The sequence below is a fragment of the Puma concolor genome, chromosome C2 (genome assembly GCF_028749965.1).
Source record: "Puma concolor isolate L17-30 chromosome C2, mPumCon1.1.hap2, whole genome shotgun sequence".
Classification (NCBI taxonomy): Eukaryota; Metazoa; Chordata; class Mammalia; order Carnivora; family Felidae; genus Puma; species Puma concolor.
The window spans coordinates 63,400,809-63,425,993 of record NC_141675.1 but is presented as its reverse complement, the minus strand read 5'-3'; the positions used below and the strand labels follow the sequence as shown (position 1 = coordinate 63,425,993).

General features: G+C 36.6%; 1 protein-coding gene across 1 annotated transcript; it reads right to left on the bottom strand.

Moving 5' to 3' along the window:
• Positions 1 to 941: 941 nt before the first annotated feature.
• On the bottom strand, positions 942 to 25,185 carry SEC62 (SEC62 preprotein translocation factor). The gene is made up of 8 exons (XM_025912904.2): positions 25,069 to 25,185; positions 16,980 to 17,088; positions 15,939 to 16,044; positions 10,658 to 10,862; positions 10,313 to 10,405; positions 7,309 to 7,369; positions 6,225 to 6,344; positions 942 to 2,364 (listed from the first exon to the last, which is right to left on the bottom strand). Exons 1-8 carry the CDS (start codon positions 25,102 to 25,104, stop codon positions 1,892 to 1,894), a joined length of 1,203 nt encoding a protein of 400 aa, XP_025768689.1. The 5' UTR covers positions 25,105 to 25,185; the 3' UTR covers positions 942 to 1,891.

Below are 25,185 nucleotides of genomic sequence, written 5' to 3'. Positions count from 1 at the left end.
AAAATTTGTACTAACATTCTGTAAGAATCCACAAACATCAATAAGAAGCTGACTTTCTTGTCATGCTCCAAATGTCTTTAAGACTAGACATACTACATATATTATAAAGAGCTTTAGGATAAATATTGAGTGCCTGGGTCTTAACACAGTAGTAAAAGTTAGGTCATTTTTTATTTCTGAAAAACACTTTTGGTACCATTATCATACCCCAAAATAGGGATTAGTGTTACTGGTGATTAAGAGGCTCGAAGCTGTAATTATGCATATCCTTCCTGTGAAAATAAGCAGTAGCAGCATTCTGAAAATGTGAGGGGAAAACACCCAGGCACTTAAATCAATGAACATTTGCCGGGAGGAAACTTATTAAAATGACTGTAGCCTTGACAGAGTTGCATTAACATCAACAGCTGTATTTCTGTCCACTTACAAGGAATACTATAAAGAAGCAGTCAAGCCATGTTTAATAAAATGTGTCAGTATGCAGAAAATGCCTTTTTTCACAATTAGAAAAATTTAACATCTTTAGTCAAACACTAGATGGGAAACAGCCTAAAGAAAAAAAACCTACCCACAACACCTATTTGAACTACAAAGCAAAATGCTCTGTGACTGAAGGAAAATAATTTAATATTCATCATCATTTTAGAAGTGTCTAAATCCAAGGAATGATATTATGCTCATAAGTAAACACCAGATTTTTCTGAAAGATTTGTAACTAAGGTAATGCAAGGCATAAAATCAAACTGCAAAACTAGTTCAAAGCACTTAAGAGTCCAATGGTTCTCTTGTGTTTTCTTTTATGTTCTTTATTTTAAATGGATTATTTTAGAACAGTAAATTATCTTTCATAGAGGTGCCTCCTGGTCTGGTAATACAGTACCTCCTTTCTGAATGTATCGATTTAAGATAAATCAAAATGAACATTAAGGCATACAAACAGCTACTTTAAGTCTGCTCTTATTTATTAAGGATCTTTTTAACTCATATTCAAATACATGGAATGTTGGCACAAAACTGAAGCTGCTGTAGAAAGAGCACAGATGTTCTGTGGGTTATTGAAACTTCCATTTCTCTAAAAACATACCCTTACATGGTCTTAATTTTACAAATTTAAGTGTTGAGAAAAATGTCTAAATAATAAGTAACAATTAAAATAAAATGTTTATTTGTAAATTATGTACAGAATACATTTTACTTTACGACAAGGAAATGGGAAGAGCCATCACCTTCCAACCAGTGCTGTTTGCTTTCTCTGTTGGAGATGACTATCTTTCTCTGAGTCAGATGTACAAATCAGTTTGGATTTCCTAAGTTGGAAAAGGAGAATTTGTAGCTAAACTAAAAGTGTTACTGCACCATTACTAGTTGGCTTGTTTCCACAAAATGCTTTTGAACCCTGCTAACTCAGAATCCCAGAAATTCCCTGGTATACTTTTATAATCAACCAAAGCTTAACTATCAAGAACAAGGAGTTTAAGCATTTCATTTTAAAGAAACTGTGAAATGGCTACATAACTATGCATAATCTGAAATGTTGGTGTTTCTCTTTTATCCCTTTTGGTTATTTTGATTAATCTAACAGTAAAAAGCCATACAACTATCAAAAATGCCATTAATCTAAATATCATTGTGGAAAATGCATCTTTGATAACTATCAAAACAAGTAAGACCTACTTATTGTAAAATTATCAAATAGATACAACTTATAAATGGCTTTAGACTGTACCAATAATAGTATTCTATGAAATGAAGGACTGAATATAATTGCTTGGATGTCAAATACATTTCAGCAAATGGATTTAAAGAATGCTACAAATGTCATGTGTACATTAGGACGATCAGCCAACATAGAAAATCCAACCTCTTGCACTTTAGTCCCAAATTAGTCAGATTATGATTTTTCATGGGAAGATTTAGTTGTTTCTCCATCATTGTCTTCTTCTTCCTCTTCTTCACAATCCCCATCATCTGTTTGCTGCTCCAGTTCCTCTTTTGTGATCATTTCAAAATCATTCCCATTTCCACTACTGTGCTGGGATCGGTCATCTTCCCTCCTGTCACTGTCTGTGTCCGAATGCCGTTCTCCACCCGAGCCTTCTGTTCCAGGATTCCCTGGTCCTACTTTTCCCTCTTCATCTTCCTTTTTCTCACTGTCTGACTTTTCCTCACTGTCGGACTTCTGCTGCTTTTTGGTTTCAGATTTCTCATCTTTCTTTAAGTCTGCTTTTGGTCCTTTATATTCATGTGTGTACAGAGGCCTGAAGGAGTCAATGAAGCCCACGTCAGCAGTCAGATTTGGCAAGAACCAAAAGTGGTGCCTTCCTCCAGTTATGAGCCAGATGATGAGAAACAGAATGCAACGAGCTATAGGAGAAAAACGGCTCTAATTGAATAATTCAAGCATTGACTTGGATAGCAAGGAATATTAATAAAACACTGAAGAAACATTCAGTTTATTATTTGCACATTACATGTACCTTATATACAAACAATGAAATCCTAACTAATCTAGAAGCAACCACAGTATTCCAGGCACAGAACATTCTGCTCCAATCCTGAGGGCACAGCTGACTACATCGTGTATCAATAAGCACAGCCATTAGTTAGATCTTTCAGTATGCATGAGACTCTGATGTAAGAAAAAGGGAACAGAGTAGTAAGGGATGAAGGATATCTTAAGAAGCCTTTAAAAGGGAAAAAGCAAGGCTGCACCCTAACTTTCCTAGTAGGCACTTTTGCCTTTGTGAGGCAATTACTCTGTTGAAAAATATTAAAAATTATACTCTTTATGACCATAGTAGTAGACATATAAAATAATCCTGCATAGGTTGTTATATACATGTGCATATATTACTAGTGCTGATTTTAAAAGAAATAAAAATACATTTCCAAAGGGCCCTAAATATATCATGGATCCAAGGCATGTGCATACTCTGCCTAAATGGTGAGTCTTCTAAGTAAAATTACACACTTCTGAACAATAAAAGAACATTTTTCTAGCTACAATTTTGTTAATTAAGTATGTCACTTCTGCTTATTTAAGGATGATTCCTCTCCTAATATTAGGAAACAAAGCAAAGATTGCTTAACCAAATAGCACTTGAGGTTACTCTCAAAACTCAAACTCAAAACTGTGGTTAGATAATGGAAGAATTTGAGAATTTTAAAGTTTAGAGCAATAAGTTATCACAAACACAAACCCTAGTATTTCATATAGTTTTCTCTTCATCTACCAGTTATACAGAGCTATGTGATTTTCCTGTTTTGTTTTGTTACATATCAGGTCTGCAAAAAGCTCGGCCATTTGTGCCTCCTCCATTATTCTGCTTTGAGTAAATAAAAGGAAATAGTTATAGCTGCCTTGACTTTTAGGAAGCAGTGATTTCTATTTTCACAAAGAACATAAATATTCTGAAAGACTGTACACATTAATGTCTTTTGTGGTACAAACAGAAATGGCAAATATGTTTGCAATTATGATTTATTAATAAATTCCACTGATAAAAAGAAATGTCTTTTAAGGAGGGTTGCACATTTTTTCTCCAAATAAAATTATGATACTACTATAGACTTTGTAGGGCTGTAAGACCAGTGGTCCATAATATGAAATTTTGGCTCAAATCCAACGAAAAGCAATATGGAAATGGCACAAATGAAACTTAAATTCTCCACATATATAAACTGGGCATAGCAGAATCCTAACAGGTTTTACAGTTCTTCCTCTATGGGGCATTAGATTACCAGGGGCAAAAGTGAAAGAATCATGGGAAAACCATTGTGATATGTACTGTCATACCATCCTTATACTAAACGGGACCCATTTAGAAAACCGCCAAAGGTCTTATACATATTCAGAGTAGCACCAAATAGAATTTTGACTAATATATAATACTTCATAGGATAATATAAAATAAATATCCAGTTTATAACTCAGCTACAGATCAAAACTATTTGAAAGTATATTTGGAACTCTAGTGCCTAAAAGAAGTAACAAAATGTTGGGTTTGTTTTCTGCTTTAATTTACAAGATTATTTAATCTATAATGCATACTTAAATCCATAGGATATTTAAAATGAAAGATGATAGAAAACACTACTGAAAAAATGATATTTTAAAGAGCAAAAAGAAAGAGCTTCTAAATTTTCAGGGATTTGAGAGCCAGAGGTACTAATTTAAGTTTATAGCTTCTCATTCTTTTTTTTTCTAATTTTTAAAAAACATTTATTTATTATTGAGAGACAGGACGTGAGCAGGGGAGGGACAGAGAGAGGTGGGGGGGGACACAAAATCTGAAGCAGGCTCCAGGCTCCGAGCTGTTAGCAAAGAGCCTGACGCGGGGCCCGAACCCACAAACCGCAAAATCAGGACCTGAGCTGAAGTCTGACGTTTAACCAACTGAGCCACCCAGGTGCCCTAATATAGCTTCTCATTCTTGATGCAGGTAGTATACTACCACTAGTTAGCTGCTTCACAATCTTAGATATAATTTCTTGGTCCACAAATGCACTGTGTTACATGCAGAACCATCAGGGTATTTTCTGAAGGTGACTAAGCTAGAAGAGGGAAAATATGAAAGGTGGGTGAAGAAAGCTTCACACAGTCAGAGATCACAGAGAAAAAAGAGAAGCCCATAAACATGATAAACTGAATGAAAATACTACATAAGCTACAGGGTGCAGTTAGCGGCACTAACTCAGGACACCCTGATGTCCAGGGTGAAGGGTCACGCAGAGGCAAATTGCTAGGACTATAGGAGTAATGCTTTATAACACAGCAATCTATTATGTATCACAGACCTCAGAATAACATTTGCTCAGTTCAGATAATCTTGGTCAAAGTATGTCCTCTAACAACAGATATCAGGTCAATAATGTGATTTTTTAAATTTTGTATAGGAAGTACTCTCTTATGCCTTGGTGGAAAGGTGGATTTGTCAGTTAGGGAAAATAATCAGAACTTAGTACCATATACCAATATAAAATCTAGGTGGATCAAGGAATAATATACTGTATGTAAGTTTAAATATCAATACACAGCTTTAGATAAGCTGAGAAAAACTTCCACTTCTTTCTCAAAGTAAAAAAGTTAAATTAAATCTGCCTACCCTTTATGGAAATATCTTCAAAGACTAGGATTTTAAGTAAAATAATGTTTTCTTTTTCCCATGGTAAGTAATATACTCATTGTAAAAAATACAGACAAGTATAAAGAACAACATTAAAATTATTCACAACTACCACCACTCTTCATATTTAAGTGCATTTCCTTTCAGTCAGATCTTCCCTGGCACTGAGTGATTCCATTTCTTTTCTTTTTTTTTTTAAGTTTATCTATTTATTTTCAGAGAGGAGAGGAAGAATCCCAAGCAGGATCTGTGCTGTCAGTATGGAGCCTGACACAGGGCTTGATCTCCAGAACCGTGAGATCATGACCTGAGCCGAAATCAAGAGTTGGACACTGTGACCCATCCAGGAGCCCTGAGTATCTCCATTCCAAAAAAACAAACAAACAAACAAACAAAAAAACTTGCTAATTAAACAGGCAAAAAACTATTCCATTATTTTAATTTTACTGTTTGACTACTAGTGATAAGAATTTTTCAGCTATTTGTTAATCATTTGTTTTCAATTTCCTCATTTGAAGTAGATTATTTTTATATTGTTTTGTCTTTAGCTACAAAGACCCCATTCATCCAGGTGTGTAAAAAAACCATTACTTATGTCTCCTTGTTTGATTTTTAAAAACCATTTATAACACGTTAATGCATCTAGAATTTATTTTGGTACACAGGTGCAAAATTTTTCCCCAAGATGGCATTTACTGAATTGAATATATATTTATTAAGCTTATACAATTTAAGTATTTAATACAAGTTTCATTTGCCTTAAGTCAAAATACAAAAATGTCTTACTAAAAGGATTATGTCTCATAAATCATCAACCATCATAAAAATATTAGTCTCTGTGATAGCTAAACTTTAAGCCATATCTACATGCAGATGAAGACACATTAAATACTTTCTTCACAACAGACCAAATCTAATCAGGTACATATTCTACCTCAAGCCTGAGTCAGTTTTGGGATATGACCCAAAAAGTAGGTCCATATACTCCTTGATCTGCCTACATTAGTGTTGCAATTAAGCTTTACTTGAAGCTCCAGATTATAGCCCAAATTGCTTGGTATATTCCTTACTGAGGTCAAATTTACTAATGCTACTTACCAACAGCAAGAAGAAGAATGCTGGCTACAAAGCAGCCTGCCCCCACACTGAGGTAATAAACACCTACTCTCATTTCTGCTGGCCAAAGTGGGAAGAGGGTGGCTGCTATCACTGCAATTACTAGAACAAGAAATGACAAAGTTACATAGAGAACTTTTAGATTAAAACTTAAATGGCTTGGTTACAATAACAGTCATCATATTCCTAAACTGAATATTCCTAAATACTCCTAAATATTCCATCCATATTCCTAAACTGAAATATAAACATATTAAGACATATAAAATTGCCATTTTTATAGATAAAAAATGGTAAATTTTATCAGCCATTTCACATAGCTCAACCTAACATTTTAACTATTACTCTTGGAGGCTAGAAGTTTTCTAGTATAAATTACATATAGTTAGAAAAAAGTGTTGTTTAAAAATGTGACATTGTCAGCTCCTTAAATGATCAACTGCTGCTGCTTTCAAGCAATGTCTTATTGTCTGACTGTATCTGTCTACTAACTAGAGGAGCCGAAAGAAACAACCTCCGAACAACACTAAACCAAAAAATGATTCCACTCTGAAGATTCTGAGTCTGGGGTGAAGCTCTGGCACCTACAGACTGAAAAGCTCAGCAGGTATTCTGATGGTTTCTCGGTAGTTAGGGAAACTGGATACAAGCATCTCCAGTTTTTTTTCTAAGTACAATGGGACCACATGGAATAATCAGAAGAAATCAGAAGTCTGGTTCTAGGTCTTCCGAAAGCAAGAAAGATCAGGATTCAAATTCTACCTCTATCATTTATAAGCTAAGTAACTCTAGGCAAGTTATTTAACCCCTTCAAGGCTAAGTTACCTTATTGCTGACTATTGATCACTGTATTTCTTTACCCGTGGACCACCTTTACCATTTTTCTACCAGGTTGTTCATCTCATTTTTGCTTTAATGTCTTGTAAATATTTTTCTCAGCTTGTCATTAATCTTCTGACCTTATTTCAAGTACACCTCTTTTAAAATAACTATTTTATGTTAAATATTTTTCTCTATGGCTTTTGCATTTTTATTTTCCTTTCTAAATTTTAGAGATTGTACTTACCAAGAATTAATCCCATGACAAATGTTTTAAAGTGAACCGGGTCATATATCCACACAAATACCTAGAAGAATCAAGAAACCCCAGTGCTTAAGGTTACATTAGAAAGTTAAGCTTAATTCTGTATCGTCTATAACAGTCACTTCCAACTTCTTCACATATAAGAACTAAGTTTCTAAGAAAACAAATTCCAAAGACCCTTCTTTCAGGAATAGTGTTTCTTTGGGTATTTATTCAGTTAGAAAAAAAAATGTTTTAAACTATAAATTCCTTAAGGCACTTACGTAAATTTCCATGTACTTGCATGCATTTAACAATTTGTTCATGTGTGCAAACCATTGCTTATTTTCACCCAAAGAGCAGCAACTGTGTAACTTTTTGTTCCTAATGTAATGGTGCACACTGGTATAAGGAGAAGCAGTCTGGGCTAAGAGCACAGTTAAGATAGATTCAGCCAGGCCCTATTACAGATCAGCAGCAATCAACTCTACCTTATTCCCTCTCACTGTGAAACACAAAGAATCATTAATGAAGATCCATGCTTAGTGAACATAAAGATTCCATGACTAACTGCAATAATTTCATTGCCTCCTCCCTTGTGGAGAGTCTGTAGCCCATAAGCTGAGAACCACTGCTTTAAAGCCTGATTTGCTTTACACAAGAGAAGTTTCCTTCATTCAGAACAATCAGAACTCTGCTCCAATCACCATCTAAAATTCCTACTTTTATCTCTTAGTTTCTATAAATATCACTACTCTTCCATTTCCTGATTCTATTTTGACCAGAACTCTATTGTCTTTGATTTCATTCTATTTCTAACACTGGGGGTTCCATTTCTCTTTTTTAAAAAATTATTATTTTTTTTTAATTTTAGAGAGAGAGAGAGAGAGAGCATACACGTGAGCAGGGGAGAGGGGCAGAGGAAAGAAAGAGAATCACAAGCAGGCTCCATCCACATAAAGCAAGGAGCTCGTTCTCATGACTGCAAGATCACATGACCCAAGCCACACAGAATCTGAAGCAGGCTCCAGGCTCTGAGCTGTCAGCACAGAGCTCAAGGTAGGGCTTGAACTTATGAACCACTAGATCATGACCTGAGCCAAAGTCGAATGCTTAGTCAACTGAGCCATCCAGGCACCCACAATTCTTCTTTTTTAACTGCACATTTCCCCTAGAAATCAGACCCATAGACATCACACCTGCCAGTTAGCGTTCTAAAAATCCAGTTTTTAAAGACATTTCCCACTTTTAAAATTTGAAAGCATGTTGCCTTCTATAGAACAAAATATAGTATTTTCAGGAATGCAAGCACTCCTGCTTTTGCTCAGGCTGTGTCCTTCACCTAATAGATCTGTACATTCCTTCAGTGTACCTGGTAATCTGCCAATCATCCTTCAAAACTTAGTTCAAGTGTTCAAGGTCTCCAGACCCTCCTTATCCTGTCTTAAATTTACTATTCTTTTTCTATTAAAAAAAAAAAAAATTTTTTTTTTAACTTTTATTTATTTTTGAGACAGAGAGAGACAGAGCATGAACGGGGGAGGGTCAGAGAGAGAGGGAGACACAGAATCCGAAACGGGCTCCAGGCTCTGAGCTGTCAGCACAGAGCCCGACGTGGGGCTCGAACTCACGGACCGCGAGATCGTGACCTGAGCCAAAGTCGGACGCTTAACCGACTGAGCCACCCAGGCGCCCCTTAAATTTACTATTCTTAACTGATGTTCTCTTATCCTAACAGTCACCAACCTATGATACAGTAATATGTTTAAAAGCTTGTATCTTTGCTAGACTACAAGCACTTCCAAGAAAATAATTTACCTTATTTATCATGCTTTTCCAAGCACCTATAATGTCCTTGCATATAGCTAATGTTTGATGTTTAACTGAAGGTGTTTGAACTTTCACATTAGGGCAGAACTGTGATCTTCTCTTCTAGTAGTTCTTAACCAAGGGTTCACATCAGAATTGTCCTGGGACACGTCAGACAAATTACACACACGTGCCACCCTTATATTCCATACTACAGATTCTCATGCAAGTATGTCTAGAATGAGCCAAGAGCACATATTTTCTGAAAAGCTTTCCCAGAATTTCAAACTCATAGCTCCAGGAACCACTACTTTATATATACTACTTTTGTATTAGATACAACAAAAAGAAATATGCCTTGAAATTCACAAGAATTCAATGGCCAGTATATAATTAATGTTTTTGTATTGGTTAAATGACTACATTAAGTAGTCTTCATGGAAGGCTACCATCACACAAATCTTCCATTACAAAAGAAATAAATACAATTTCCTTGAGTAAAGCACTAAGTAACATTGAAAATCTTAGGCCTCTAAAGTAGTGTATAGTCAGTGTATAGTCTGAATATAAAAGACAGAAAACTATTGGTGCCCTCCATTAACGATTCTACTCTTTTTTCTTTGATAGTAAGGAAATCCTGCATTTTAGCTAGGCAAATGACCACCAGTACAAAAAGCACATTTTTAACACTTTACTGCAGGTAGGCATGACCATGTGACCAGGTTCTGGCCATGGTAATCCAGGCAGAAATGCAACCGCTAGCCTCCTGGAAGATGTCCTTAAAGAGGAGGCATGTTCCTCATTCTCCTTTCTTCCTTTGGATGCAGATATAAGGCTAGCTGTCATTTTGGACCATAAGGTAACCTTTACTAATTGCCCCACACAGCTGCACCATAGAGCTGCCATAGCTGTACTACTAAATTTCAGATTTAACTGATGAGAAACAAGCATCTATTCTGTTTTCAGCCACTGTTATTTCAGGTTTCCTATTACTCACAGACAGCTGAACCTAATTCTGGCTAATATTCTATACATTTTTCGTAACTCTAATTCAGAGAAATTATTGATTTTTTTAAAAAGTAGTGTCTATGTGGTTAGATTTACCAAAATTACTTGTTTTCTTAGTAAAGTCATCACAGATAACTCTAAAAACTCCTATGGAAAACTGGATTTCTATTTATAAAGTAGATATGCTCACCTCATTTCCATCCAAAAAAACTTGATCATCATGTGGCTCAAGTTTGAATTTTTTCTTAGTTTCCTTCTTTTTAGGAGTTCCTGGAGTTTCTTCCTATTAAAACACAAGTTAAGCAGAACGAAAAAAAAAAACCACAAAAAGCAAAAACAATAAGACATTCATTCATAGTCAAAAAAAGTTTCACTATTTGAGACACAGAAATAAAAATTCTCAACCATGGTATTCGTAAGAACCCTAATGTATTTATCTTAAATGGTTGCTGCACAGCATTTCAAAAATGCTCATATGCCAGTGATCATATGCAAATAATCATTTTTATTTTTACTTAAATTTAGCTAAAATCACCTTTTTGGATTCTTCCTTTTCACCATCTTTTTTTTTTTCTTTTTCCTTTTTTGTCTTTTCATCCTTTAGATTTTCTTTCCTGCTCTTTTTATCTTCTTCTTTTCCACTTTCGGCTTTTCCTTTCTCTTTTTCTTTTTTTATGTCTTTATCATACTTCATTTTCATCACTTTTAGTGCCCGGTGAAAAAACTGCTTCTTTAAAAGCCTACGGGAAAAATGGCATGAAATTACACTCCTTATCAATTATATAGATATAGACTGAAAAGAAAAAACACTAACCCCTCTGCCCCCACCCCCCCAAAATGAGCAAATATACACCGGCAACTCATGAAAGAAATTACAACTAGTAAATCCATGGAAAAATAGTCAACCCACCTCTAATCAAAACATGTAGTGCCAATTTGATTTCATAAGTTTTTCACCTAATTTTTATTTTTCAACCATATAATTTAGATATAACAGATTACAAGTTTGGAATTATCCTTATGAAACTTTTCTCTGAATTAAGAGTAAATCAAGATGCTTCTTTATTTAATGTTAAATTTCAAATTCAAGAGCAGATAGAAGGGGAAAATAAATAAAACAGTTTAAGAAATGTTAGCAGATTAAAAATGTGCCCATGATTTGAATGATCTAAATCGTGTTTGCAGCAGTCTTCCTTGATGTTATTTTTTTCTCTCACGATTCAGCCTGCCACTATCATGAAATATCTTCAATTAAGTAATGAATAACTAAATATGCTAAGGTGATATTCCTGAACCCTGAAAACAACCACAGCAGTAACAAACTGAAAATTGTACAATATACTGGCAAAACACCAAGTATTCCTTGTTTCACTAATTTCTCTCAGTGCATTGTTCTTTACTCAGTAATTATTTTTTTTAAACATTCCTACCCGAGGGCTTCTGCTCTGTATGCCTTTCTTTGCCTGGAATGCTCTTCCCTCAAACAAGAATGTCCTTTTGGTTCACTCCCTCACTTCCTTCAAATGTTACCTTCTCAACTAGCCCTATCGTGTTTAAAATTATAAGCCCATCCCCCATCCTCTCTCCTGTTTCCTGTTATCCTAGCCATTGCATTCATCTTCTAACTTAATATATAATTTATGTCTGCTTGCTCCCTTTACTAGTATAAACTACCTAAGACATCTTTGCTTTATTCATTTCTTCATCTGATGAGCTTAGAAGACCCTAAATTAAGTCAATCTAAGTGGTAGTTCTTTTCTAGCCTCACAATCCTACTCAAGAAACTGAGTTGCCCTTACTTTTGTTACCTAAAAGCCATCCTTTCAAATCTTATGTTCCAGTTTCAGAGTTCCTGATTTGCTTCTTCATTCCTTCCTTGATAATGTACAACTACCAAACACAACATACAAACTAAGTCTCAAATCCACCATCTGTGCCTGTTGACTGCCCACCTTTCTACCTCCACTACCTCCACTAATGCCTGCTCCAGCACATCATACCACTTCTTAACTAAGTGCTTTCTTCCTGTCCAGTGACCACTTATTGCTGGTCATTATGTTGTGCCCTCTGAGGCCTCTGTTTTGAACTGCCTGGCTGGCCTTTATTCTGCTGCCCAACTGGGGTCCACTCCATGAACATTTCCACAAAACTAATTTCTAGGTCTTCTCATTTGGCCTTCTACTTGTTCAGACCTACATAGCATAAAACTCTGCAACTGTCTGAAATGTCCCACAGACTGTACCATTAGTATCTGCCACCCATGTGCAGTTGATCCTTGAACAACACAGGTTTGAACTACGCAGGTCCATTTATACATGGATTATTTTTTAATAAATACAGTATGCCCTATATTCCCTATGATTTCCTTAATAACATTTTCTTTTCTTTAGTTTACTTTATAATACAGCATATAACACATATACAACATACATGTTAATCAACTGTTTATGTTCTCGGTAAGACTACCAGTCAACGAAAGCTGTTAGTAGTTAAGTTTGGAGGGGAGTTAAAAACATGGATTTTTGACTGTGTGGGGTTGACACCCCTTAACCCTCAGGTTGTTCAAGGGTCAAATGCAGACTATTAAACAATAAAACTGGTGTCGAACAAGTCATATTCAGGTACATGAGCTCAAATACCACCTCTACCACTTAACTATGTGGGTTTGGGTGCATTATTTAATTTTAGTAAAATTTCTATCTCACAATCACATGTAGATTGTTTATAGCATGGTGCCTGGAATATATGTACTCAAAGTAAGCAAACTTTGCTATAGCAAAACCTTGAATTTCATTTAATAGTTACAGAATATACATACACATACTTTGGTTTCATATTATTACATTATAGCATCAATCTATTCACTAGTAAGTAAAATTATTGACATATTCCTTGACAGGTCTTTAGAGAATGCCTACTTCAACTCACTCTATGACTGGAAAAGTGAGATGACATTTACTATCGTAACAAAACCAGTGCCTTCATTTATTTAACATATATAGTACAAATCACTCACACAAAGCTCTCTTACATTTCCACAGAACTACTTCCTTCTTCCAGTATGTTCTGCTCCCTTTGCCAGGATTGACTGTCCTTTCTCCCATTGTTTGCTGGGTAATCACCTATTTATGTTTCAAATTTTGATTAAACCTTTTCTCTGTGAAGCCACTCTTGACGTTTTCTCATCCCTGTCCTCCTTACAGAACACAATGCATTGTAATTAGTCATGAGTCTTCTCTAAAAGGCTAGAATATGTACTTTGGAGGTGGGGACCAAGTCACAGTCATCTTTGTATTCTTGGGGCCTGGAATACAACAGATATTTTATAACTGCTGAATACACAAATGGGATTGTTAAAAGCAGCTTATGCAAAGTCATTAAATTGTATTTTTTCCTCACCTCTTACTTTTTTTTCAGGTTTAACAAACATTTATTGAAGCCAGACATGTTTAAGACTTTCACCCATGTAGCAATGGTAACGTTTTATTAAATGCCCACACTGTGCTAATTGCTATGGAGTTACACTAAAGCAGAAAATAGTCCTATAACTGCCTTCAGATATGGCTGGCAGGAAATTTTAAAAACTGATTCATATGCAACAATTCTAAAATAGCTAAGGGGTATAATGTATGAACTAACTTTATAAATGCTATAGAACCTTAGATACAAAGATTAATGTGGGCTGGAGGACCTGTGGAATAGCACATGGCAGAGATAGAACTGGAGGGATATTTATATTGAGAGGCAGGCAGGATTAACAAAAAACCATTTGGGGAAAATGGCAGGTTATTATCAATGAAAGACCAGAAAAAAATGAGTGTGGTATATGAATGAGAGTGAGAAAGACATTACTGGAGTCGTGGGTTGGAGATGCAAAGTCACATGTAGAGTTAGATTCATACTCAAAGCAGGCCATTATGAGGCACAGAGCACATTAGAAAAGGTTGCTCTGTGTATCATCCTACATCTTCCTGTTTTGTTTTTCTTCAGACTCCCTCAAGTCTACTGATCAACTTCATAAAATGAGACTAGACAAATATCTCTGTGGTTTTATTTGTAGTCAGGATGGAACCCACGAGGGCTGGCCATGGCTTATCAGAAGTGGCTCTGAAACATTTAGGTAGTTATGCTTCTCTATTTCCATGTAGAAAGGACACAAACAACCTGGCATGAATGGGAATAACATCTACAACGAAAAGTGAGTATATCTCTAGGTCTTTAAGGCTCTTCATATAACAAGGGATCAAGGCTCCTAAAAGGACAAGAGATGTGGATTAATACTTGCTGCTCTCTCTGGGCTCACAGATTGAATATTCAAATAGTATTGACAGATGAACCCTTCATCTTAATTTGCTTCATTAAATGCATCATCATTTTGTTGGAGGAGGTAGTATATCATGGTGGTTAGGAGCATGGACTATGGAGCCAGAGTGTTGGATTTAGAATTATGGCTCTACTACTTTTGAGTAAATTACCTAGCTTCTCTGTTTTTTCATGTATAGTATCTTAATTTTCACACCATATGTAAAACAAAAGTCTATTTTTGAGGCAGGCAGAGAAATTTGCACTCTGGAGCTCTACAGAAATGGCTGTAAAGGTACATCACTGTTAGCTCATTCCTGTCCCAACAGTGAAATTTTCATTGTTTCTGAAAGGTCCAACAGTGACTCTACTTTTTGGCAACTAAGAATTTTAAGAAATATTTGATAGTTCTTTAACATCACAGTTTTATTTTTTGTTATTTCGTTTTGTTTTAGAGAGAGAGAGAGAGAGAGAGAGTCAGTGAGCTGGGGAAAGGAGCAGAGGTAGAGAGGTTGATACTCAGTGTGGAGCCCAATGTGGGGCTCAATCCCATGACCCTGGGATCATGACCTGAGCTGAAATCAAGAATCGGATACTCAACTGACTGAGCCACGCAGGCACCCCTAACTTCAGTTTTAAAACCAGGTTGGGAAACAGTGGTTTTTAAAGGGGTGTCATGTGACTGATACTTTAAATGCCATTAAACAACATATTAGCAAATACTATGTGTATCTCCCTACCAAACATAAAATAATCTAAAATGTAAGATTCCTACCAACTATAAACTTCAGTGATAAAAACAAAATTTGGTTTATTAACATCTTAATAAATATGCCTAATTATTTTAGTAAGTAAGCCAAGAGAAAAAACTGAAAGAAAAATCAATATATTTATTTTCAGAGGAAAGTGGTTTTTGTATACCACTCACCATCAGAAGTTTTTCCCAAAGGAGAAGTACCTATTATGAAAAACATGGATATGTTACTGAACTATCTATGCTTCACCATGGAATCAAGAGAAGGCAGATGCTGTCGTTGCCTTGATTTTACAAGGAATACATTAGCAATCACCAACAAAATAAGGAAGGGTACCTGACTGACTAACCCCATACAGGCACAAAAACAAACAACCCAGATATAGCAGGTCTATTAGGAATCCCTGCCAAAGTTTTGGGAAAGACTCCCTAGCCATTTGCGTAGAAAAGAAAGACTTTTTTTGGTGACTTTTAACACTGGTATAGGATTTGTATTGCTGACCTTTCAGCTCGGTCAGCCTGGCAAATGTATAATTGTAATATAATACAAATTAAAATTATGAAAATATCATAGTCTAATACCAAATAAATGCATTTCCAAAGGTACTGAAAAAAATCCAGATTGCATGAAAAAGCTCTGTTTGAGCTATGTTCTAGTATCACTACATTTAATGATAAAAATGGGGAAGGAGCTTTAGGACTATGGCAAGTATTTTGAAATCACTACTTATGTTATCCATCACTAAGAAATAAACACTACCTGTTGCAGTAGTCAACCACAGACTCCCTTGTTGTAAATAAAGCTTCCTCTCCTTTCTTGGCCTTTGCCCACTTTGAATCCAAAAGGCAATCCACTGCTTTTGAAGCTAAAGAAAAAATTTATCATTGTAAATTATGTATACATGGGAATTTATGTCTAAGTAATAATTTATAAGATATTCTGGCATCAGAAAATAAAACCAAATTCAAAGGAAATTAATTCGGACATGATCATGATAGATAAACAATTCCTCAAAACTTAAATTTGTGAAACACAGCAATAAGGGTCTTTTTAAAGTAATGTTGGGAAATAACTGACATTCAAAAATATGAACTAAGACCAGATATATTATGTGGAAATGTTCTAGACAAAAACATTTAAAATTAATATAAGTATCATTCTTATCACATAATCACAGTTAAATGTAGAATAAACAAACCAAAAATCTTCCCCTGACAGTAATAGAAATTCTGTTATCAAGTTTACTGTGACCCACTGAGAAATAAGCTCTGTGAACAATCTACTGCTATCACAAGAAGAAACTAAATATAGTAGGTCTGATGAGACTAGCATTTATTTTACTTTCATATTATTTTTTTTCAGCCACTATTTATAAGCTACAGGGCCATATTATAGATGACATTAGCTTATAATGAGGTCCTTTGGATTATGTGAAGAACCAAAGCTCCTACATTGGTTCCATCAAACTTGTTTCCCATTGGATTCTATTCCAGAGTTTTACAAAAAGATTATCTTCAAGTACTTTTACTATCGGAACAAACTGTAGTATTATCACTGAAAATAAATCCCATTAAAAAAAATTGCAACTAGTGTTGCAACAAAGCACTTTCTTTTGTCTTTTTACTATTGACATTTGCAACCAAAAAAGGCAAGAACAGGATAATCAACTGCCATATGTCCATTACCCAGCTGCATCTTTGTATAATACTTGGAAAGCACTTTTAAAATGTCTACATATCTCAAATTTAGGTATCTTCATAAAATATGTACACTAACAGAATTTTACTGATATAATCCTACCAATAAAATAGTCAACTCGGTGCCCCATCATATTGGTGGACTTTGTTGGACAGTTGAATCGAAGATACTTGGCTACAGCCTTCTCTTCTTTAGATGGTTCACCAACTTCCTGCAAAATAAGAATATTTAGTGTAATCATTTACTTCACAAATTCGTGTGTTGAATTTACATATGTGTTCTACAAATCTTTTGAAGTGGAGTATAAGCCTTTCTTTCAAGTCTTCTCTGGAGGAGACCTGATAATATACACAAAAGACAGAAGAGAGATTTAAAAAATTACATGTTTTTCAAATACTTGTTGATAGGGCCAAAACCTGCCTCTTCACCTCAGCTAAGGCATTTCTTTTGAGTTGTTTTTCCAGTATGGTAACTACTTTGTACTAGCTCACCTCACTCTTGCCCGGTCTTTTTTTATAAGCCACAAAGCAGTAATTTCAAAGATTAAGAGGTTGCCAGTAGTGAGTGCTCAAATGTCAAAGTAAGTAGAAACAGGTGCCATAAGTAAATGTTAAATTTAACAAAGCTATGTACCCTGAACAATGGACAACAAACTACAGGAGGAACTCCCAAATTAACCAGAGAGATCTGTCCCAGTGTGGGAGCCATAAGAATACTATTTCAGATACTAAAGAGGTGTATTCTCTTCCCTTTCAATTACTCCTGTGTATGTATTCTCCCACCTATATACTGAAGAAAATGAAGGCAATCTACGTTTGTATACATCTGATACACTTTTAGAAGTTGTTGTAGTGCTATAAGCTACAAAAACAAAAGTACTGTCTTTAATTACATATGTAAGCATGATACAGAGAGCACTCAAGCAATATTCTCAGCAATGTATAATCTAAATGTGAGTAATTTCGGGAAGGTCTGTTTCTTAAATGAAGTGCCAAATATTCGTAAAGAACTATCTGCCAAGAATCTAGGTGCTAAAAACAATTAATGCTAAAGACAGTTATGTTTTAGATAAGACATTCTAATAACACAAAATAGAAAAAATAATCCAAGTTATCAGTCTTTATGTCAGTTTTCCCACAAATTTCAGTTAAGTATGAATTCAGTTATGTTTGATGAAAATGAGGAACAATGAACAAACCAAAGTACCAGCTTCAATTTTATCCTGAAAAGGAGTAACTTGTTGGATGAAGTGAAAGCCTGTACTTTGGTTGTTAAATCACCTGGCAGCTACTTCTCATATTTCTTACTCTGCATTTTCCAAATCCTCTTCTCCCAGTTGCCCAATTAACAGTGTATGATTCTTATACTTTACTAGTACCCCATCTGTGGGTTATGTGTGGCAATAAAAATTAAAAGTTCAAACTATTCAATCCAAATGAAGACTACAGTGAAAGCCAAATATTTGCGTGAATAAAAACCTTTAGTTTTATATAGAAAAATATGTATCATACAAAAGTAGAATCTTGAAAACATTGCATTTCAAAATTAACACTATTAACAAAAATTAATTCACAAAAGTTAACACTCCCAGTTCACTAAAACCACAAGGTTCATAATGATTTGAACCACAAAGTATACTTTCTGACACACTAAAAGGAGAAAAAAATCTACATTTCAATTTGTGTGTGTGTTTAATATTTATTTTGAGATCGTGCACAAGCAGGGAAAGGTCAGAGAGAGGAGGAGAGAGATAATTCCAAGCAGGTTTGGTGCTATCAATGCAAAGCCCTACACTGGGCTCCATCTCATGAACTGTGAGATCATGACTTGAGCTAAAATCAAGAGTTGGACGCTTAACCAACTAAGCCACCCAGGCACCCCTATATTTCAATGTTTGAAATCACACTAACATATATTAACATGTTAGTATCATATGTTAAATGATAGTATTAAATTCTGGTTGAATAATACAATGCATTTCTAAGAGGCTCATCTATTAGTAAATAATATCCTATATATTTGTGTATTCCAAAAAGTAATATTACAAATAGTTGAAAATAATGAGCTACTACTAATTGGCTTATGGAAACCAATTCTATTTTATTATCACACCCACCTATGCTCAATTTTTTTCTCATTTGATACATCTGTTGTCAATGTAAAGTTTTATGTAATTAACTGATAAGTTATTACTCTATATGCTTGATTAAAAAAAAACCATGGGAAATAAGTCTAGATAAACATAAATTGTTCAAATACATACTTACTGAGTGTATACCCTAGAATACCTTTAGATGCTTCAGTTAATACCAAAATTTGTAAAGCATGATACCTATCTTTTGTTATAATTATACAAAATAGCAATTGTTATTTTCCAAAATCATATCATACATATTTCTCAAGCACATCGACTTTAGGCGTGACAAGTCTATACTCATATTAGCACCCAATCAAACCATTTACTAAACACAGGTATAAATGTACTCATCTACTGATTGTTGACAGAGGCATCACATGTAAAATCTGATATGAGGATACACAAGAAATGGAAAAGTCTATTTATTCTATTATTATACAGTAGGGAATCTGATACTACATGAATCCATAACACTTTTAAACCTCACTTTAACAACTAACTTCAAAGTTCACCAAACTCTTCTAACAACATCAAGACAGACCCAAGTAATCTACTTTTATTCCTTTTCCCTCCTTGGTAAATTAAAGATACTACTAAGCAACAATGAACAGAAGAGACCCAGAAAATATGGACTTGGATAATCTTTCCCAAGTAGATAGTTACTTGTCCAGTTACTTTTTTATTAAAAAGTATCAATAACTTCCCTTGAAGTAATTCCCTAGAAATGTAGTGAATTCTATCAAGATATTGGTGTAACACAACTTATAACCTTCCTTGCTCCTTCTTCAAGTTCAAATCTTAATAGGTTTCCAATTTGTTTTGTGAAATATTATGAAATGTTCATTATACCACATATAAGTTATCATATTGTAGAATGCCTTTAAGAGAAAAGTATAGAATTTGTTCCATCTGCTGGGGCTTTGAAGCCAGATAGAAAGATTCTGGCTTTGAAGCCTGAAGAAGCCAGAAAGAAGACTACCAAGAAAACATGACCATGGGAAGCTGGTTAGAGAGATCCTGCCATGGAGTCTTCACTCTCACTGCTGCCCTGCTAAAGCCTAAAGAGTATAAAACAGTCTTATTCTCTTCCTGTTTACGCATTAGACTATAATACTTCCCCTCTTTGTTCTCTTTTGATGTGAACAAATCTTCAGAATATTTTCATAACTTTTCTAGAAACCTTCTAACAAAAAGGTGAAGGCCTTTTGGGAATAGCATCAACCACTAATAAAGAGAAGCCAGGGGTGCCTGGGTGGCTGAGTCAGTTAAGTGTCCGATTCTTGGTTTCGGCTCAGGTCATGATCTCACGGTTTGTGGGATTGAGCTGCCCACTGACAGCATGGAGCCTGCTTGGGAGTCTCTCTCTCTCCCTCTCTCTCTCTCTCAAAATAAATAAAAAAACATTTAAAAAGTCTTGAGAGAGAGAGAGAGAGAGAGAGAGAGAGGGAGAGAGAGAGAAGCCAGCTCATCAACCCTTAAATGAAGAGAACTTTATAGCTCAATGAATGAGCTCAAATGTCTTAGAAAGCAAAGAGCCAATAAGGTTTTTGAGGCTAGACTGCCATCTTTGCACCCAAATACCAAGATGCTGGCTGCTGCAACTCACAACCCAAAATTGTGTAAGTTGGTTAGAACACTCTTTTTAAATTACTTAAATACTATTTTTACTTTAGAATAGATCAACATGCAAATACTGTAATGAAATAGGGGTTATCATTTTTAGCTATATTTTATTTTAGCCAGTAGTTACAAGAATTTTTTTGAGAAAAAACATTAGGTCAAGAGTCAGTAAGCCAGTCTTTGGGGTGCCTGGGTGGCTCAGTCAGTTAAGCATCTAACTCTTGGTTTCAGCTCAGGTCATGATCTCATAGTTTTGTGGGTTTGAGCCCTGTGTTGGGCTCTGCACTAACAGCGAGGAGCCTGCTTAGGATTCTCTCTCTCCCGCCCCCCTCTCTTTGCCCCTCCCCTGCTCGTGCTGTCCCTCTCTCAAAAATAAATAAACTTAAAAAACAAAAAAAAAGCCAGTCTTCTATCTTACAGAATTTAAAAAAAAAATTTTTTTAACGTTTATTTAGAGACAGAGAGAGACACAGCATGAAAGGGGGAGGGGCAGAGAGAGAGGGAAACAGAATCGGAAGCAGGCTCCGAGCCATCAGCCCAGAGCCTGACGCGGGGCTCAAACTCGCGTACCGCTAGATCCTGACCTGAGCTGAAGTCGGACGCTTAACCGACTGAGCCACCCAGGCACCCCTGTTACAGAATTTTTTTAATTGCTACATTCAGAAGAAATAAGTTTGGTTGATCTGTCAAGTGAAGTAAGGAAAAAAGAAAAAGGTTAGTTAACAAATTACAAATTCGTATCTTCATGCAAGCAGTGTAAAATATTTGTGAAATGCAAATAGATTAACAGAGTAAAACCTGAAAGCTGGAGGGGAACTTAGGTAAATTATTTGCTTAAAGTCACACAGCATGTTACTAACAAAGCTTCACAAGAGTCTCTGTATCTTGACTATGACAGTGCCCTTCTGTGTTTGACTCCTATTGCAAGCAAGCCCTCCAGTAAGCCTCTGGGTAAGTTTTCGGACTCAGGACTGGCTTCATGGGTTCTGTCTTATTTTCTTCAGAAGGTCTCAGAGAGTCAGATTATATAGTCACAAACTTTCTCTTTCCTTCCCTTTTCTGAAATTAAGCATACAGGCCCATGACATGTCAGGGTTTTACTGTTAGGAAGACAGATGGGTACAATAAAATTAACTGAGATGCAGATTACCAAAGTTCTAAGAATTAGTAAGCCATTTAAATGTCCCCACACTCAACCGAATACACATCAACAGAATACTAAATGGGAGGTTTCTCTCTTTAGCAGGGACAAGTCATGTTAAATCTTTATGTTATATTATTTAATATAAGGACTTCAGGGTTAAAGTATTTCCGAATTTTTTTTTTTTTTTTTAAACCACTGGGGAGGTATAAAGAACACTCAACTGGGAACTAGAAGACTTGGTCTAAATCTGGTTTTACTACCTTGATGACTGACTCTGGGTCAAGTCACTTAATAACCTCACTGAACCTTAGTTTATCCATAAAATGATGGTGATATATTAGATCAGTAAGTTTTATACTAGTAATACTTTTAGATGTAGGTCCCAAAAATAGTTTAAGGACGATGAGTATGGGATAATGGTAGGGGGTACCAGGTTATAGGGCTTTACCATCTTGCTTTTCCCGTAAGAACGGCATTTGTGCAAAAGGATTCCAAACAAATTCTACTATCTGAAAATCCTTCTCAACTCTAAACTTTCATGATACCAGCATTCCAAACCAGTAAGCACTTTGCTAACCAATATGCCCATACTGTATATTTTTTTAAAACTTGCATAATTCATTTCTTAAATCTTAAAATTATTTATTTTCAAATGGTTCATTAATTTGGATTGGGATCACTCTCATTTGAGAATCTCAATCATTAAAATCTCCTAACATTAATAAACATGTAGCTCACTTCCAGTTTTCAGTGATCAGTAAAGTGAATCCAAGAAGAAAGTGTGACAAAATAGTCCCCTTCTTTCCAACTTTGATGGGATATCAGAATCTGAAATTATGTAACACTAGAAAAAGCAAATGAATTAGCTACTTTTCCAAACTCTGATATTATACCAATCATTTCCTCCAATGTAAAATTACAATTCAAGGTCACTTGAATTTATTAAACATAAGAATCTTTTCTAAATATGAAACATCAAGTAACAAACAGGAAACTCAGTTAATATTAGACTTTTTTGCCCAAAAGTCTTATAAAAGAATCTTTTCTGTAACTTAAACTCTGAACTTTGACATTACACTTGATCTTTTTGTCCAAAGTGAGGCCAATACTACAGTTTCTGATTTGGGGGGTGGGGGGGGAACCCAAGGACATTGTAAGATATTGTACACTTGTATTAGTTTGTTAACACTGCACAGCAGTACTCCAAATAGCACTCCCAAGATCTCTACAACATTCTAGTACAGCTACGTGTAAACCTCCAGGATGGGAATAATAAATGTTAATATGCTTTTATTTAGGAATATGCCAAACTGATGTTTAACAATCGGATCCTCACATATATATCTAATCCCCAAATTCACAGCAGTGGATAAATAGCTATACTTTACGGAATTCACAAGGTGATGGTTTATTCACTGAATGGACAGCTGTTAATCTTTCTTCAGTCCGTCAGAGTGCTTCACAGAAACCAAAACAGCCAACCCAAACCTTTCATCCTTTTGGAGAAGGGGAAAGGAAGCAGTTACATGCCAAACACTCCTAATAACGTCTATAATCTTCAATAGCAAATCACTGACTCACCTATTTTCGCAACAACCCTACAACCTCTCCTTTTTTTGAGGTACATATCCTTTCTTACAATTTGTAAGTCGAGGTGAAAAGTTAAGTAACTTGCCCAAAGTTACACAACCAGTAACCAGTGAAACGAGGGCGCAAACAGAACACTCTGGCTCCAGCTTTAGGTCCCTGACACAACCACCACCATGCAGCTTCTCCATCTACCTTACTCTTTAAGACAGGATCGAGACGGGGAAAAAAAGCCGCTGTTCAAAAGTGAGTAAGGTTCACCTTCACAACGTTAAAGCTGAAACTGGGCAAATATGTGTGTTAAGGGGCATAAAATGCACTCTGTGTGTGAGTTTACGTACGGTGAGTACACATTTGACTGGCAACTTCAATACAAACTCTAATGCAAGTACGATAACACCAAATCCTGCCACTGGGAGTAGGGTCATTAGAAACTTCTTCCATAATCCCCTTAAACCCTGCTTTGATGACCTGTTGGAACCTGGGGGAACTTGTCTCTTTCTGATTCTCTTCTGCGCTCTGCTCGGAAGACTTTCTTACTTCTGCCCAATCCCACAATTCCAAATTTACTGACGGCTGGCATCTCCCCCCCCCCCCCCCCCAGCGCTTCCTAGTCTTCAGGAGAATTTTAACGTGCATGGCTCAAATCACCTCTGGTGTAGTCCAATTAAGTGATACATTTTTTTTTTAATGGAGGAACAAAACATTACACAGAAAAAAGTCATTCTAGGCAATGAAATACCAAGACACAGAAGGTCAACGATGAGTGTCACAATTTGTGATTGGCATCGTAACAACTCACAACATTTTATCCATTTATGATGCCGTCGGAAGGTTTCCAGGCAGATAAGCTTAGGAGGCAACGACTAACAGAAATGATCCTGAGTCTAAGACGTTCCATGTGTTTAATCCTCTCGGCAAAAAGCTAGAACAACAGGGGGAAAACGGCAGGGAACATGGGCACAGATGACAGGCATGTGGAATGAGGGAGGCATGTTATGTAGGTTATGGGGCCGGCACACTGGCATGTGAGAGGTTTCTGGGCGCGACCAGGTCGTCGCAGTACCAACGACGCTGTGTTTATTTACACCGTGTCGCCTGGAAGAAAGCCGGAAAGCTTCAACTGGCCTGTTCCTAACACTGAGAAAGGAGGATATACGCAACTGAACATCTGGATTGCCAGACCGTCGCCCGGGCCCCCGGGGCAGCTGACCAAACCGAGGTTACTCCCTCACCTACGTTCCTCCCATTTGCGCACAAAGAACCGAATGCTTTAGGTCAGCCCTCCGCCTCCTCCCACCCTAATTACCATGGCCTTAATTTCGGGATAACTAAGGCGAGAGGATGAGGTAGAAAAAAGGGAGGGGAGGAGCCCGGGGAGGTCGGTGTCTGAGCTCGCGAGGAGGCCTGGGCCGGGGCAGTCACGGGAATCCGAGGCTGGCGGACGCGCCTCCGCCGCCGATTCCGAGCGCGGCGCCTCTTACCTTCCGCCGCTGCCCCACCACCTCCGCCTCGGTCTTTGCCGTCGCCAACACCGCCCCCCCTCAGGCCCCTCACAACGACGCAGCCCGCGCCCGGAGGCCTCGCGGAGGAACCCCCACCCCGTCTTGCCCTCGGTTTCGCTCGCCTTTCCGGGGGCTTCCCTCGCTTCTTCTACTCCGAGCGCCCTGAAGCCCCCCTACCCCGGGGCTCGCCTTTACTACCTGGATCCGCTTCTTGTGTCGCCTGCGTTCCGCCATGTTGGCCGCTCCGCCCGGTTCCCTCTGACGTGGAGCGAGGAGGGGCGGAGGGCGGGGGGGGGGGGGGGGGGGTTGGAAACC

Excerpts from the sequence above, each read along its gene's own strand:
- SEC62 (XM_025912904.2), bottom strand. The coding sequence starts at position 25,104 with ATGGCGGAACGCAGGCGACACAAGAAGCGGATCCAG. Across the intron at positions 17,089-25,068 it reads GACACAAGAAGCGGATCCAG|GAAGTTGGTGAACCATCTAA; the intron begins GTAGTAAAGGCG and ends CTTATTTTGCAG. Across the intron at positions 10,863-15,938 it reads GTGGTTGACTACTGCAACAG|GCTTTTAAAGAAGCAGTTTT; the intron begins GTAGTGTTTATT and ends TTTTTCCCGTAG.